The sequence below is a fragment of the Podarcis filfolensis genome (assembly GCF_964270895.1).
Source record: "Podarcis filfolensis genome assembly, chromosome: 7".
NCBI lineage: Eukaryota > Metazoa > Chordata > Lepidosauria > Squamata > Lacertidae > Podarcis > Podarcis filfolensis.
Window position 1 is genome coordinate 26130446 of NC_139603.1, and position 16591 is coordinate 26147036.

The 16591-nt window shown below is 40.3% G+C and overlaps 1 protein-coding gene across 2 annotated transcripts in view; it reads left to right on the forward strand.

The window, feature by feature from the left end:
• The window catches only part of GMDS (GDP-mannose 4,6-dehydratase), a 279224-nt gene that overhangs the window by 185262 nt on the left and 77371 nt on the right, over positions 1 to 16591 (forward strand). For both annotated transcript variants that reach the window (XR_014550618.1, XM_083623996.1), the window contains exon 8: positions 14442 to 14560. Coding sequence is in view for 1 of the 2 variants with exons in the window: in XM_083623996.1 (XP_083480122.1) it covers positions 14442 to 14560 (119 nt within the window). In the remaining variant the exon portion in view is untranslated. The remainder of the gene's footprint in view (positions 1 to 14441; positions 14561 to 16591) is intronic.

A 16591-nucleotide genomic window follows, 5' to 3' on the forward strand; every position in this document is an offset into this window, starting at 1 on the left:
ATGTTAGATAAATGGAAAGAGCAGTGCGAGAAAATAATAGATCTTATTTCACTCCAGAGCCTTTCTCCTGCGTTCCGGAGGGGTAGGGAAGAAGGATTGTTTTTCAGCTAAAGATACTGAATAAGGAGATTTAACAGTTCATTAGCAGTCGTATAATTTGATGCAAGCTTTGTGTCTTTGGACTTGTATGGCAAATGTGTTAAAGATTTGTTTCTCGGAGCATAATCTTGCAAATTCTTATTACTGTGGATTCATTTCAGTGGCATTACTCATATAGTAAGGCTTATGGGCATGTCCTTATTCCTTCTGGGATAAAGCTGTTTTAACTGTTGAAGCATCCTAATTTTTTAAAAAATGCACAGGAATGCTCCCATATCTCAGTCCTTTTTCATAAAGTTATGTTATAATGTTAAATCCTAGTGTTTGGAGGAAAAATATCTCCCTTGTATGAGTAAGTTTAGCAACAATAAACGCTGTTCAGTGATTACAGTCATATATGCTGTTTTTCCTGTGTGTCTATAAAACTTATTTTTAGGTTTTACTCACAAAATTTGTGATCAAATGGGGAAGCAATTCTTAGCACTGTGTCCATATAATGTGGAATGGGAGTGGGCAATAAAAGGTAATCAAAAAAGCAAAGCAAAACATTATAGGCTTGTTCTATATGCAATTTCTTAACTCTGAAATATATTTAAACTCTTAATCATTTTTTCTACATTTTATTTTTCCACACAAGGTTGAAAAAAATCCAAAAGCTACAGGGGGCATATCTATTAGGGTCAACTAAAATGTCACAAAGCAGTGAGGAAGATTTTGAGTTTTCCAGTAGTCTTTTTCTGGCTGTTAAGCAAAACAGCATGCAGCCTGAAGAAGCATACTACTTATTTTATAGAATGGGCATCAACATAGTACTGAAAGTATCAACATTAAGTGAACACTAAATTGACATGGTTGTCACCCAAAGCCCTAAATTGTCACTTTTCCTCCAAGGCAGAGAACAAAAGAGCCACACCGAAGGCTTTTTCCAGCTATACAAACCATACTCCTTGTGTCATTGTGAATAGTCTGTTCTCAATATTGTGTTAACTGGCCAATTACAGATACAGCTGGCAGTCATTTCTATGACTAAGATCATACTAGAAAAGCCTTCCATATCCTTAGACTGTTTGGGTGTGAACTTTTGGGTGTGAAGTGAGACTTCAATGCGCACTCCAACTTTTAATTCCAACATCTGAGTTTTCAAGGGAGGTATCACATTGCATTGTGATATATATTGGTTGTCCTCCTTCAAAGTGGTTGAACTGGATTCATCCTTGAAGCACAGAACATTGCCCTGTTGTTCCAGTTCCTAAGTTCTCAAAGGCAGGCCTCTGAAACCCTCAAACATAAGGACACTGTTACAAATGAAATTAAAAAGAGCATTAGAATCCACTGCATTTATAAACGGAAAGGAAAACTTAGATTGGGGTCTATCTGATGTACATTTGTCCAGACCTTAACATTTGCACACCATACATTTCAGATTAAAGCTGCCCCCTAACACGATACGCTATATTTCACAGGCTCCCATTGCATAATAGCCATGCTAGAGCAATAATCCTATTATACTTCTATAATAACGTCTGTGTAGCTTCTGTTTTCTCGACATCAGGCATGCCAGCAGGCCTCTTTAGTGGCGAGCCTTCAAAGGTTTGGATTGGAAGGGTTCATCTAGTTCAGCCCTCTATTCCATGTAGCATCTGAAATACAGGCTGTGTCCACCCTGTCCCTGACAGATGACCAACCTGGTTACACATAAACACCTCCAAAGAAGTAGAGCTCATGATCTCCATTCTAAGGTTCTTTGCAATCTCTGTGCTGTCCTACATAGGAGCTCTACACGTGTGTGTGTCACTATGCAGACTTTGTTTTATATTGTCATCCATCGATTTATCGATCCAGTTAACAGATTTCACAACAGAACGTATACATCCATTAATAAGACCCTGTAAGTTTGTATAGAAGTCCCAGTGAAATGAATGGACATTGTGCATTTATAGACATAGACTGGGAGGGGGGACACACCTATGTAGCTATTTGCATGCTTTATTATCTAAATAGCAGGAACCCTGACCTTAATTCATAGATTTAATTCTGTATTGTATGCGTGGGCGCACTTACGGTCTCTCACCCATAAATCCTGTGTCTTTGAATAGAATTGCTCCCTGGATGGATAAAATATGTGGCTGTTCTGCAAGAAGTTATCTAAACGTCGGGAATGTGTATGTTGCTGGCAAGAAAATAAATGTATCTTTTATATTCACCGTCATCGAACCCAAATTATAAATAAATGCCAATGTATCTGAACCCTGCAGGCCCTTTTCACTCAACTTTGGGTTACTGTTGACCTGAATTTCAACTTGAGACATAAAGTGAACAATGCATTTTCTGCTTCTCTCCACATCCATGTGCACTGTATATTTGAAGCAGTTATATCCCACCTTCCCTACACAATTCAATCTCTAGTTGTCTTTTCAATCTCTAGTTGTCTTTTCAATGAACTCAGGACTGAATCGTGTCCTGGAACGCTTAGCTCCAATCCCTATTTCTCTGCCAGTTCTCAACCCTGAAACATCTAGAAAAAGAATTGATGGGACTGTCTCCTGATCAGATGCAGAATGTTACCATCTTCAGAGAGTACACAACACATCACAGTGATAATATTGCCATCAAGTTCAACACATATCAGAGTGAACAATTGCAAAAAACAGAAAAGTGCAACAGAGTCACACTTGGCTTAAAAAGAAGACACTTTTAATCCCAAAACGAAGGGATTGGTAAAGAAAAGAAAGTTGAAATGGAAAGTGCAGAGGGTTAAATCTCTCCAGAAATCACAATAACAGATTCTCAGCTAGAATGCATACCACAGGACAGCAGAGGAACAAAGTGGTTGCGATCTCCTAGTTGCGCATGCACACTAAGTCATGGTGTGCCTTAGCTGTTATGTGTACCAGGCCAATGTCTTGAATTTACTCCTAATATTCATTTAAAGTTCCTAGAGTGCCCATATACTGGTAAATGATACTGAAAATCTGCTGTCGTGTTTTCTTTGTTTATTTTTCCTTGCAGACTAGTGTAATGTCTCCTGGTTCAAACTGAGATGATGGTCTCTTCGTGGAAAGAACACGATTAATCCTATTTTCTTCAAAAATTAGAGACGGAAATGCATAAGCATCTTCATCTGATGCCAAGAAGCCTTCCAGCCAGTTCTTGCAACAGGGTGATCAATACACCCAGTGTGATGAATAATTTAAGGAGATTAAGTTGTTATAGCAACAAACCAACACTTGACTTGAAAGTCTACTTGAGCTATTTGTAATGAAAACATGCCTTTGACTAGTGCTTTCCTAGCATTCATTCCTATGTCTGCCCAAACCTGACCACATTCTGGGTGCCACCCTTTCGTCTTGCAGTGATTAAGTTGACTTGCATAGGGTGGCTGCTTCCTCCATCCCCCCATGGAACAAAAACATTTGTGCTTTATTTCTAAACGGAACAGAGCAAATTAATTCGTGAAGCAACTGATTAAAAGATTTGTGGGGGGGGTTTAATGAGCCAGAGGGCAAAAACCTCGAAGCGTGCTTCATATTTTTACTAGGTATAAGAAGTTTTGTATAGCTAGTTCAGGAGGGAAGATTTTTAAAGGAAGATTATCCATTGATTCATCGTTATCTTTTATTATTATTTCTTAATCTGAGTTATTATTATGGTTATATTTTATAATACTTGGTGTTATTTTTCCCCTGTCTTCCCCCTGCTCGCTTGTATGGTCTCTTTCCTGTGACAAAGACGCAGGGACCTTCCTGTTGAGCAGAATTATCCTATGGAGATTGTGCTGAGGGAGGAAGAGAGATTGTGCGGTGAAGGAACCATCACTGCATCCTAAACCTGCTGAGTTTGTGTCTGCTAGAGCAAGGGGTGTATGACGTCCTACCTTTTTTCGTCTCCTCGCTGGCATTTTAAATTATTATTCCCTCCCAAATGGGAACGCACCAGGGAACATTAAAGGTGGGTCGGCAGCAGTGGCACAGCTTTCCACAGGTGTGCTAGGGAATCTTCTGATGACAGGCCTCCGTCTCTGACTGTGGAGTGGTAGATATGCCACATTCTATGGCCCCTCAGTCCCTCTCCAAGGGAGCTGCTCCCTAAATCTTCATGCAGTAAGAAGGTACCGTATTTCTACAGATCCAAACCAGTCTTTATCTCATCTACAAGCAGCAGGATTCTTGCTGCGGAGTTCCTCATAAAGGATTACAAGAGAGAGCATAATTATTTCAAGTGAGATGTTAGTGCATATTTGACATATTATGTATTTCCTATTACGTTTTCTTGTTCTGTTTGTCAGTTCAATTAAAACAGTGCGTATAAATACAGTGGTACCTTGGGTTCCAGAGGTCCGTTCTTAACCTGAAACTGTTCTTAGCCTGAAGCACCACTTTAGCTAATGGGGCCTCCTGCTGCCGCTGCACCGCCGGAGCCCTATTTCTGTTCCTATCCTGAAGCAAAGTTCTTAACCTGAAGCACTATTTCCGGGTTAGCGGAGTGTGTAACCTGAAGCGTATGTAACCTGAAGCGTATGTAACCCGAGGTACCACTGTAAATAAAAACCAACAAACACGGAGAGACAGATAGGAAAATACATTAGGCAGATCAGCAGCTTGCCAGGCAGATTTTCCCCAAGAATGGATTCCCCTCAGAAAAGCACTACTACAGAGGAGATCATCGCATGCATTCCTACTACCAACCATACATGAGTGGGGAGCATGGAGCAGGCCTTTCCAACTGGCCTCAATATCAACTAGGATCAGTCCCTTTGGTATCATGGCCCCTCAGCCCTCCAGATGTTTAGAGACTACAGTTCCCAGCATCCCTGACCACTGGTCCTGCTAGCTAGGGATCATGGGAGTTGTAGGCCAAAAACATCTGGAGGGCCAAGGTTGAAGAAACCTGATTTAAACAATTCAGGGCTTTTGCCAGTAGACCACACACTAGGGAAACGGGTCTTACCATGACCATATAGTGGCACCTTGGGCCAAAACACTTGAGAAGAATTTCCACCACCACTCCTACCTTATGGCACATAAGGCTTATTCATATAATAACAGGATAGGAAATTGTGCTTTTCCCCAGCCAGCAAATCTGGGGCCTTTCCACCTGACCAACTTGGCGCATGTGGAACTCCCTCCCACCAGATGTCAAAGAGAAAAATAACTACCAAACTTTTAGAAGACATCTGAAGGCAGCCCTGTTTAGGGAAGCTTTTAATGTTTAATAGGTTATTGTATTTTAGTGTTGGAAGCCACCCAGAGTGGCTGGGGAAACCCAGCCAGATGGGCGGGGTATAAATAATAAATTATTATTATTATTATTATTATTATTATTATTATTATTAGGCTTCATTTCCTGTCCATTCACCCATCGGAGGATGAGGTATGTAATATCATGGTTCTGTTGCCGCAAGGACCATAGCTTTTCCTTGAGAGGCAGGGTCCAATTCCAAATCCATTCACTCTCACTTAAAGTATTATAGATTCATCTGAAACAAGGCCCAGACCCAATAATGAGAGAAGTAAGTCTCCTCCATCCCTTTCAGAGATTGAAGGCTTGGTACTTCTCTCCAAGCACCCACAGCCAGAGGCTCCCATTGATCTTCCCCGTATCACCCCTTAAGGCAACTTAGGGGTGTTTTTAGATGATCTTTTCCTCTGTCAATGAAGTGAGGGAGTTTTTGTGAGGGGATATGCAACAGATATTAATAGATAAAGATGGCTCTGGACTTTTTTAAAAAAGGAAAAGACAAAGGGTGATATATTTAAAGGCTTGTTTAAACTTCTATTGTTGACGTGATTTCCCAACGAGCAGCTTTTCTGTTTCATTTTGCCCGTGGCAAATACCTAAAGATCAGTAATAAAGCCTTATACAAATACCTTCATACTCTGCAAGAACAGCATTTTGACACTCGCTGATACAGTACAAGGAAAAGGACAACACTACATTAATGTTTGACAACACAGTAAGAGCATTGTGTATTCACCTGCAATGAATGACGAAAAAAATTGGATGAATTTAAACAGAAAGGTTCTCAGGGTTTATATTTAAAAGTTTATCTAGATCACAGTGATTATGTTCCCAAGCACTGTCTTCTGTTGTCCCATTATTTCTCCTGAGGTGTTGTAAAACAGCTGGACCATACAAGTGCAAAAGAAAAATAGATATTAATTTATTATTATACATCCCAAGCACCCCAGTATGCCAAGAGAGACCACCGCTTTTCCTTCTAGTGTCTCTGGCTAGTGAATAATGATGTAATTACTGGTAGTATGAACTAAATAAATAATCGCCATTTGCAAGTGCAAGTATTGCTACTATTGTTGCCGTTTGTCCTGAGAAAATACAGTTGGCATGCAGAAAGAGGTTTTGTGTTAGCGTCGCATGGTAAAATTACATGTCTTGGGAGGCTTGCCTAAAGATGAAAAGGTTTTAGCAGGTGCAGAAAACAATACACTGACAGTGCTTGCCTAATGTTAATAGTCAGGGAGTTTCAGAGAGACTGTTCTGTTGCATTGAAGGATCAGTCTTACCAGATTTGCAAACAGTCCAGTATTTGGAAGCGAAAGGACACAGCTGCCCATGGGCTCAGGGCTCCCTGTAGTAGACTGAAACCTCTCACATTGTCACTGTACTACTGGAGAGAAATGAACACCCAACCAGACTCCATTTGTTCACACTCCTGCCTCTGCCTGCACATTTGTTGTTGTTTAGTCGTTTAGTCGTGTCCGACTCTTCGTGACCCCATAGACCAGAGCACGCCAGGCACTCCTGTCTTCCACTGCCTCCCGCAGTTTGGTCAAACTCATGCTGGTAGCTTCGAGAACACTATCCAACCATCTTGTCCTCTGTCATCCCCTTCTCCTTGTGCCCTCCATCTTTCCCAACATCAGGGTCTTTTCCAGGGAGTCTTCTCTTCTCATGAGGTGGCCAAAGTACTGGAGCCTCAGCTTCAGGATCTGTCCTTCCAGTGAGCACTCAGGGCTGATTTCTTCTTGCAGTCCGCGGGACTCTCAAGAGTCTCCTCCAGCACCATAATTCAAAAGCATCAATTCTTCGGCGATCAGCCTTCTTTATGGTCCAGCTCTCACTTCCATACATCACTAGTGGGAAAACCATACCTTTAACTATACGCACCTTTGTTGGCAAGGTGATGTCTCGCACATACCTAAATATGATCAGTGTTGTGAATGGCTCCTGCTCTCCAGCTGTGATTGTTGATGCCACACCATGGGCTAGTGTCCACACGTGAGTGTTACTCTGCTGTTAATCCGCTTTGCTCTCGATTCAAATTAGACCGCCATAGTCCACCGCCGCACATATTGGAATTTGTATAGGAGGAGCAACTTGGGTCTTCCCCATTCATACTAGTAGGCATTTCCTTTTGTGTTTTCACTTCCTTACAATTTATTGATTCTGTTGTGCCAATTATGTACCAAGAGGGTATGTGAACAGATAGTTCTTTGCACACCTTGGCTTTTCCTTTTTTGTTTTTGTTTTTAATTCCCTGCTCAGGAAATGTGCAAAAACACACCATCAGGTCTTGTAAATTCTCGGCACATATTTAATGTGGTTTGTGTGTGCATTTTTCTGGTTCTGAATGTATTCTTCGAGTGTAATTTTCAACAGAAACCTGATTCATTTTGTGCTTTTATATTAATTCCTCTTGCTAATTGGACTTACAAAATATTAAAATAAGCGTGTACATATTCTTAACACTCTGCTTAGATTTTCTAGAATGTTCAGCTTCAAAAGTTAACTAAATTATAGGTATTCATTGCATGTTATTTGATTTGAGATCTCATTACCTCCTAAAAACAAGAAGTACTGCATGTAGAAAATTCATCCATTTTAAGTTAAATATTTCTGACCACTTTCAGGTTTTGATTTGGGCTTTTTGGTTTTCAGACAAATAGCACCGTCACAAAGGCGTCATACAACAATGCAGGGATCTTGCTACCATGAACATTTGGGTGTTTAGTTAAACTAAGCCTTGATTAACAAGCATTGTGCTAATGGATGACAGCACAGTTAATAAGTGTTTTCAATTGGGGTGCTGGATTAGTGAGTCATACCTATAGTTGCTTCAGATATGTGTGTGTGCATGGGCGTAGCCAAGGGGGGCAGGGGGCATGTGCCCCCCTAAATCAAGTAAATACACAAAATACTTAACTAACTGACCAGTTGCATTACAGATACAGTGGTACCTCAGGTTAAGTACTTAATTCATTCCGGAGGTCCGTACTTAACCTGAAACTGTTCTTAACCTAAAGCACCACTTTAGCTAATGGGGCCTCCTGCTGCCGCCGTGCCGCCGGAGCACGATTTCTGTTCTCATCCTGAAGCAAAGTTCTTAACCTAAAGCACTATTTCTGGGTTAGCGGAGTCTGCAACCTGAAGCGTATGTAACCTGAGGTACCACTGTAGCTCGGTTCCTCCCCCCTAACATTGATCCTGCCCCACCCAAAATAAATCCTGGTTTCGCCCACGTGTGTGTGTGTACGCATGTCATGCACACATAAGAGAAATGCACAGAATTTGTATGGTTTGACTAGAATAATCCTATGCAAGGTTTTCTTTCACTTCCTTCAGTAACCCAGGTGTGAACAATATAGAGAGCAAGCTATTTCTGAAGGGTGTTGGCCTGCATGAATATTCACTTGACACCCAACGTCAAAACATTTGAACTGCCAAACTTCCTGTTGTGCCAGCACAATATCCATGGCATAGCATCCTCTTCTGTGCTGTTACTCTAGCCTAGGTCAACAATGAGTACTCACCCTCACTTCAACCCGCTGCTAGTTATTCATTTAAAAAGCAAGGTTTAGGATCTCGACATAAGCTCAGAAATATTCCATGCCACCATCATTAGAGGGATTTTATTATTTGTAAAGAAAATGCTGACAACCCCTGTAATTATATAGAATATTAAGTGGAGGTCAAAGTATTCTGAAAGTACGCAAGCATGCTACTATCAAGGCTTTTTTCAGCTGGAACTTGGCAGAACTCAGTTTCGGCACCTCTCAGGTGGGCGCCAACAAGGGGGGCATTCATGGTGAGTTCCAGCACCTATTTTTCTAGAAAAATAGCACTGGCTAGTATGTATTCTTGTGTTGCAGTCAGTATCACTTTTAGCATTGCTGGGAGCCCCTAGAGGAAAACTAAATTGATTCACGTAAGAAAAACAAATGTGGTTATGGATTTTGCTCAGCCCTTCATACAAGAGAACTCCTGGGAAGACTACAGACTTGGAACTAACCCAGAAATTCAAACCATTAACAAAACAATTTAATTATGAAATACTGATGATATTTATACCCTAGTTGATTTCTTCATTGAGTTTTATCTTCACAAATTTGCGTTGCCAGCATCTGGTAAAGAGAGGTGATAAGAAAAAGTACTTTTTGTTAGAATTGACATCTAAGTAAACGTCTGCCACCCTATATGAATCATTCTGCTGAGAAACTGAAGAAAACTTTGTCTCTTCCTTCACCTCCGCAAAAAAATGTTCAAATATGTGACCTCGCGATGGTTAAAAGATAGCCAAAGTCAGGCAGTGATTTTATCGCAGATTGAGGCCTAGCCGTGTCACGGGTCAGGGAGTTCAGCATGTGAACAGGAAGGTGAGAACTGCTGAACTTTTACCTCAGTTGTGCAGCCCCATCAGAGAATAAATGGACCAAATCATTGTACAGCTGTATAAAGAGGTGAACGGCTGAATACCTATTGCACAGAGGCCTTTGTTTTCTGCACATGATCTGGCATCATGATAGGATGCACTAGGCTGCAGCTTTGTAGCAATTACTAAGCCATTATCACACAAGAACACAGGATCGTTTATCTTCTAATTCAGAATGTCACCTGTTCTTCATTTGCAAGTCAATAACCGTTAATTATGCTCAGTGGAACTTTAAACAAAGATTTTCCCCTCTGTTAAAATCAGTAAGCCATTTAGTAAGGGCAAAATAAATCTAGAATTGCAGTATTTTATTATTTTGCTTGTTTTTATCCTGAAGCCAGTACAATAAAACCCTAGAAATTGGTACATCAGGAACTTTATATACTTTGTGGTGGGAGAGAACCAGTTCCTGGGATTTTGACTGTTATGAAAGCGTTCAGTACAGATTTCTGTTTGACTGCGTAATATTTATTGATGAGATATTTATTGAATGATTAAACAGATTGAGCAATTGGTGTATCCTATCCACCTACCCTTTATTGAGTCTCTTTGACATAGTCTCTAGAACAAGAGACTATTTTTGTTAAACAGTTGTTGGGTTTTTTGCAGAAGAAAAAAGTACAAGCGTACCCACATCTTACAGTAGTGTTTGCTAAAAACAAATGATTTCTCCAAAAAAGTTTCTAATCTTCTAATAATTATTTCACGTTTTCACAATGTAGGATGTTTACTTTAAAAAAAAATTAGTACAGCAAAGCAAACAGAAACCTGTATTTATTTTTAATTAAATAACTCTACTTAAAAGATACTTTAAAGAAGCAGAAAAAGGTGCTTTAAAGAAACAGCAAAAACGAAGCAGAATTATGTAGTATTGTGAGCACCATACAAGTAATATAAGGTATTTGTCATGTTGCAATCTTGTACTCATTGACATACACTAATGTCCCTTGGAAATTTCATTTTGCAGAATTGCGAACAACTTACAGTGGTACCTCGGGTTAAGAACTTAATTCGTTCTGGAGGTCTATTCTTAACCTGAAACTGTTCTTAACCTGAGGTACCACTTTAGCTAATGGGGCCTCCCGCCGCGTGATTTCTGTTCTCATCCTGAAGTAAAGTTCTTAACCCGAGGTACTATTTCTGGGTTAGTGGAGTTTGTAACCTGAAGCGTCTGTAACCTGAGGTACCACTGTAGTTTTTTTTAATGAATTTTGTAGAATTAAAGATGTGAATGATATAAAAGGTTGCCATTCATCTGAACCTTAAACACAATATCTGCAGTCCAATGAGATCCCATGAGCACACCTTTTCTGTTTTCTTTTACAAGCAGAAAAATACTCTGTGCGTGCAATGCTGAATCCCTGTGCACATGCAAAATAGTACTCTGCATAGAAGGGATTGAAGAAAATAGAGAGCTACTGTGTGCCATAGGTTTTGCATTTGAAATCTAAATTGATTCGTATTAATGGGACATAATTTTGAAGCAGTTTTGTAGAATTGGAATCCTGGTCTCTACCCTTTCATCCAGGAACTGCTCTGCTGTCAGCGCATATGACAGAAATGGATAAAATGGAAAGGAATGGTTACGCATTGACAATGCAATCTGTCGTAGGTTTGGTTTAGACTGTATGTTTAGATACTAAAGATTAACCTTCTGATTTAAAACATTCAATAGCAGTGCTGCCAAACTGCACAAAGCAACTGAATAGCGACTAGATAAAAGTTCTGCTTCTGATCATGCTCTAAATTTATAAAATTGCACTAAGATCTTTTGATTCACTGACATTAATTTTCATCGTTGCATTTCAGAAATGAAACAAAATGTCTTATGGCTTTGTTGGCAATAACGACAAACATGCATTTCCATAGCAGTCGGGATTTTTGCAGCAATGTGTTAGAAGGTCTGGTCTTAGAAACATCACTACATCTGAAATTGATCAGTCTACTAATTCTCACAGTGCACAGTAGGCTGATCAAGAAAGCTGGCATAGTCCAATGGATACAGTGTCTTTCATTTTGACCTTATTCACCCTTGTGTGCCCCTAAGAAGCAAAAGAGCTGTATGTAAGTCGTGAATTTTGATTTCCTGAGTTTAAAAGACATCATAAGAGTTAGGACACACCTTCAGTGAAGGATTTAATCAGGTAGTTAGACTGGAATGCCTGGAGGTGGGGTTTTTTCTTTTTGTTTTTTAAGAAACTCTTTTTTGACTCCCCAAAGGCTGCTGTATCACAACTGAGAAAGCAGAATAGAAATAACAAGTTATCTTTCATAAGTTTAATCAACAATTTCTTGAGCCGCATTTGTTTCATGCTGCAACTATTCCAGGTACAGAACTGTAGCATACTAGTGAAACTTGGCTACATGTTTTAGCTGTAAAAAAAAAATCATGCAAGCACACTACTTCTGTGAGAATGCTTTAATTCTCTATGTATTGCTGACAGAGGGGTGGGGGAAATCTGAACTTTTCAGGTGCTATTTACTAAAAGAAACTGAGCTGTCCCAGAGCTTATATTAATCTGATTTGCAGAGTATCCCCTGGCATCTGGGGAGCTAGTAAAGTTGTTTTCTTTAAATGTGATGTGAAGAGGTCAATGCAAATAGCATTGTGGATTACCCTACGAGATAGCAATCCCTTTAAACCATATGGGGAGAGTTTGAATTATGGTGTTTGCATGCAGATTATTTATTAAACAAGGGTTGAGCCTTACAGGTAGCTCCCTGTTTCTTTCACTAAGGGATTAGAGTATTTCAGTCATTTTGGATTGATTTACAGTGGTAAGTTTTTCTCCAGATATCATTTCAGGGTAGCAGTGTGGTCTAGCTGATTGAGTACTAGGCTGGGAGTCAGAAACCCCAAGTTCTGTTCTTGGCTTAGCTGCTGACCCTGTGCAAGATGTTGAAGACATTTGTTGCTCCTGATTTCTTTTGCTTGCCTTTCATCTGCCACAGCTATTTAGCCCTGAAAGCTCTGCACAGCCACCAGACTCAGTTATGCAACTTTGCCACCTATTAAAATCAGTGAAAGAGGATATGTGTTCGCAACTCATTCCAAAACTCTGTTTATTTAGAAAAAGAAAATTTCCGTGTTTATTTGCATTTTGCCTTTTACGAAAACGTCCTCACGATTTTGTTTTCTTTTTGTTCAGCTAGCTATGTTAATAATGCAGGTCAAATAACTACACCTTAAGCAGCTAAATTTACATGTGTACATTTTTTAACTTCACATAAGTTTCAGACATGTATTTGGCCAGAGAAAATGTAGTTTTCTACAGACAACAAATAATCAAATAAGGCATATGCCCAGTGCTTCATTTTCTTCATTTATTCCAGTTGTGGAATCTGGATTTTGCAAAAACAAGGGTGTCACATGACTTTAATAAAAAAAATTGACTTTTTGCCAGTGTAATTTACTGAGTGAAGGTTCTTGTAAGCTCTCAAAATGTGTCAAGATTACAGACTACCACCTCCTGGAAAATATCTGAAATACAGGTTGAACTGAGTTATGGGCTGCAATCTCAGTTATAACCTAATATCTAGGTTATAACTGAGTTATAACCTGAGCAAAAAATGTGCCTTCAAATAGAATCCCCTCATCCCTGTGATGTCCAGTGGCTGGTTTAAATTGATCCTAAGGTGTTAAGAGGAATGGTAGCCAACCAACTAATAAATATGCTGGGAGGTGAGGCCATTTGGCAGGGCAAAAGAAGTGTGCTGGGGTGAAGAATTTCTGCTGTCCAGCAGTGAGAAACTTCACACCCATCTATTCTGGTTTCTAAGATCTTTAGGAGGCATTTTCTCAGTCCATTTGTCCATGGGCAAATGGTGGCTTTGTCCCAGGGACACTCCTGCCTGTTTCACTCATGACTTGAGCATTTTTGCCAAGCCCAGTACAAGGAGGGATGACACTGTTGGGAACCTGTATTCCTGAATGCTTGTATATACGTTTGAACAACATTTGGGTGTTCAAAAAGAGAGAGATAAGAACAGCTTTATACAGCTGCCCCTGACATTTTCAGAGGAATTAAATAAGGAGGGGTTAAAAAGGCATTCCAGTAATGGGAGATGTAAAGTCATGCAGTGGAATGGGGCAAGGTTTTTATAAAGTGTATTGAGATCCTCTGATGGGGCACTTCTGGTGGTTCCACATACCCCTGAGGTTCAGCTGGCCTTCGCTATGAACCAAGCCTTTACTGTGGCCGGCCCTACCTGTGGAACTCCCTAACACTAGAACTTTGGTGGGAACCATTCCTCCCTTTAAGATGTCTTCTAACAATTGTACTGTTTTGACAAATTTTCTGTTTTGACAAATCAGTATTTATGGAGGTTTGATTGGTGTTTTTAATGATGTTTTCTGGATACTTTCATTTATTTTATTGTCATAAGCTGTATACTCCCTTGATTCTTGTGATCATTTGGGGGGGTTATAAATACATAAATCAATAAATTATCTTCCATAGAGCAGTGAGAAGTTATAACCAATTAGGCTATATTATATTATTTCTTCCTCTAATGTAATGAAAATAATTTGCCGCAGTGGTACTGCTTTTCCTTGAAGTGCTGTTCTGCTAACTGAAAATGCGTTGGGTTGTTTTAAGCGGTAATACAATATAATGCGCCAAACGGGAGAGCAGTAACAGATGAACTAAATTAGGATGTACTTATCTTTCTTCAGGCTATGTGGCTAATGCTGCAAATGGATGAGCCAGAGGACTTTGTAATAGCTACTGGGGAGGTCCACAGTGTCCGCGAATTTGTGGAGAAGGCATTCCAGCACATTGGGAAAACGATTGTGTAAGTAGGAACACACAACGCAATAATTTTGGTTGACCATTTCTCGCTCACATCCTTTTATTTGGCTATTTGTACCTCTGTGATGTAGTAGTTCTGTTCATTTACCGTGCTCTCGCTTATTATGTCCTAAACCCTTTCAGTGTTATCCTTTTCCCCCATTCAGTCTAATTTGAAGATATGTTGACAACTCCAGAACAAAAAAAAAAGAATTCTCTCTGTTCTATCTGAACCTAAAATCGTGCAATCAAGCACTAAAAAAATTGTTTGGTTTTCACTTGATGGTGGAGGGGAAGGTGACAATATTCAAATGTCCACATTAAGAATCTCCATTCCAAGCCAAAGAACAAATCAAAACTCTCATGGCAGGTCTCTTTAAAGACAGAAGTTTTGCATTCATTAGATGAATCTGGTCCCTGGTCTCCCATATATGATTAATCCCAAACATTAAAATCCAGCCTAACAAAGGGAGTCTTGTGTACATCCAGGAAAGACTCAGGTTTTGACTAAGGCAAGGGAGTTTTCACAGTTGTGGGACAACAACCAAGTGTGCCATTCTCATATTTGGTATTACAATTTTGTGCACAGAGACTGAAATCTAGAGCGGGTTTTCCCAAACTTGGGTTTCCAGCTGCTTTTGGATTACAGTCCCCATCATCCCTGACCACTGGTCCTACTAGCTAGCTGTAGTCCAACAACAGCTACATACTGTATTGTTGTAGCAGTAGGTGGATGGATGACTCAAGAAAGAGAATCAATTTTTCTCATTTGCTCTGAACCTGCTGTCAATTTTGGGGTTTGCTTTTCACAGAATCCAAATGGCAAGTAAATTTCCATTCCAAAAGCAAATGGGCACTGGAGCAGGAACTAAGGCAATGACTCCTGGAGATGAGCAATTGAACAAGCACTTGCAGAGCTCACGAGGGAGTTGTGAACTTGGCAAAGGTCCAGAGCAGACAAAGAGACTTATATTCTCACTGCCAGGCATCCCTGCCAGCACCTCTGAGTCATGTGCTGGGTCATTGTTTGCAACTGGATCTTCTCCCTCTTCCTTTCCTCCCAAGTATAATCCTGGTGATAGAACCTTATGATTGGTACTCTTGCAGAGTGTGTGGGCTTCTTATTAGGATGCTATGGGGAGGGTTTATCAGGTGAGGGAGACAGGCTAGGCATCCATGATATGAGGCATTTCAGTCTGCCTTGGGACTACTGCAGGTTTCTCTAGGTCAGGGTCAGCAAACTTTTTCAGCAGGGGGCCAGTCCACTGTCCCTCAGACCTTGTGGGGGGGCCGGACTATATTTTTTGGGGGGGATGAATGAATTCCTATGCCCCACAAATAATCCAGAGATGCATTTTAAATAAAAGCACACATTCTACTCATGTAAAAACACACTGATTCCCAGACCATCCGCAGGCCAGATTTAAAAGGCGATTGGGCCGGATCCGGCCCCCGTGCCGTAGTTTGCCTAACCATGCTCTAGGTTTCTCCGGGTATAGGAGTTCTCAGCAGACTTTGGGGAGATCAGAAGCACTTGCTTCTGTTTGTATTATTTGTTTACTTACTTACTTGCATATTTCTGTTAAAAAAATAAAACCAAGGTGATTGTAGGACAGGCTGGGTTGCTGATGCCCCTCCTCTGACAAAAGACTCTTTGATCCAGCAAAAGCAACCACAGTACCAAAGGAGACCCCTTTTTTTTTCACCACTTCACTATCCGAGCACACACAGAGACAGATGGAACTGTATGCTGTTGGCAAGAATGGTGGGATATGGGTCAGGTGTTAAGCTCTGTATATGCTGTATAATGAACATAGAGCCCAAATATGTTGTTCAACTCCAACTCCATCAGCCCAGTTATCATGGCCAGGAGACACTGGTGATGGGAGTTGTAGTCCCATGACATCCAAAGGCATTCCTGGTGCATATGAATGTCAATGTTATGTACATAATATGAGTATTGCATGGGACAATGAATGAGTTGTGTGTGTATAAATAGAGTGTGAGAGAAAGGGAAAGGGGAATGGACATGGAG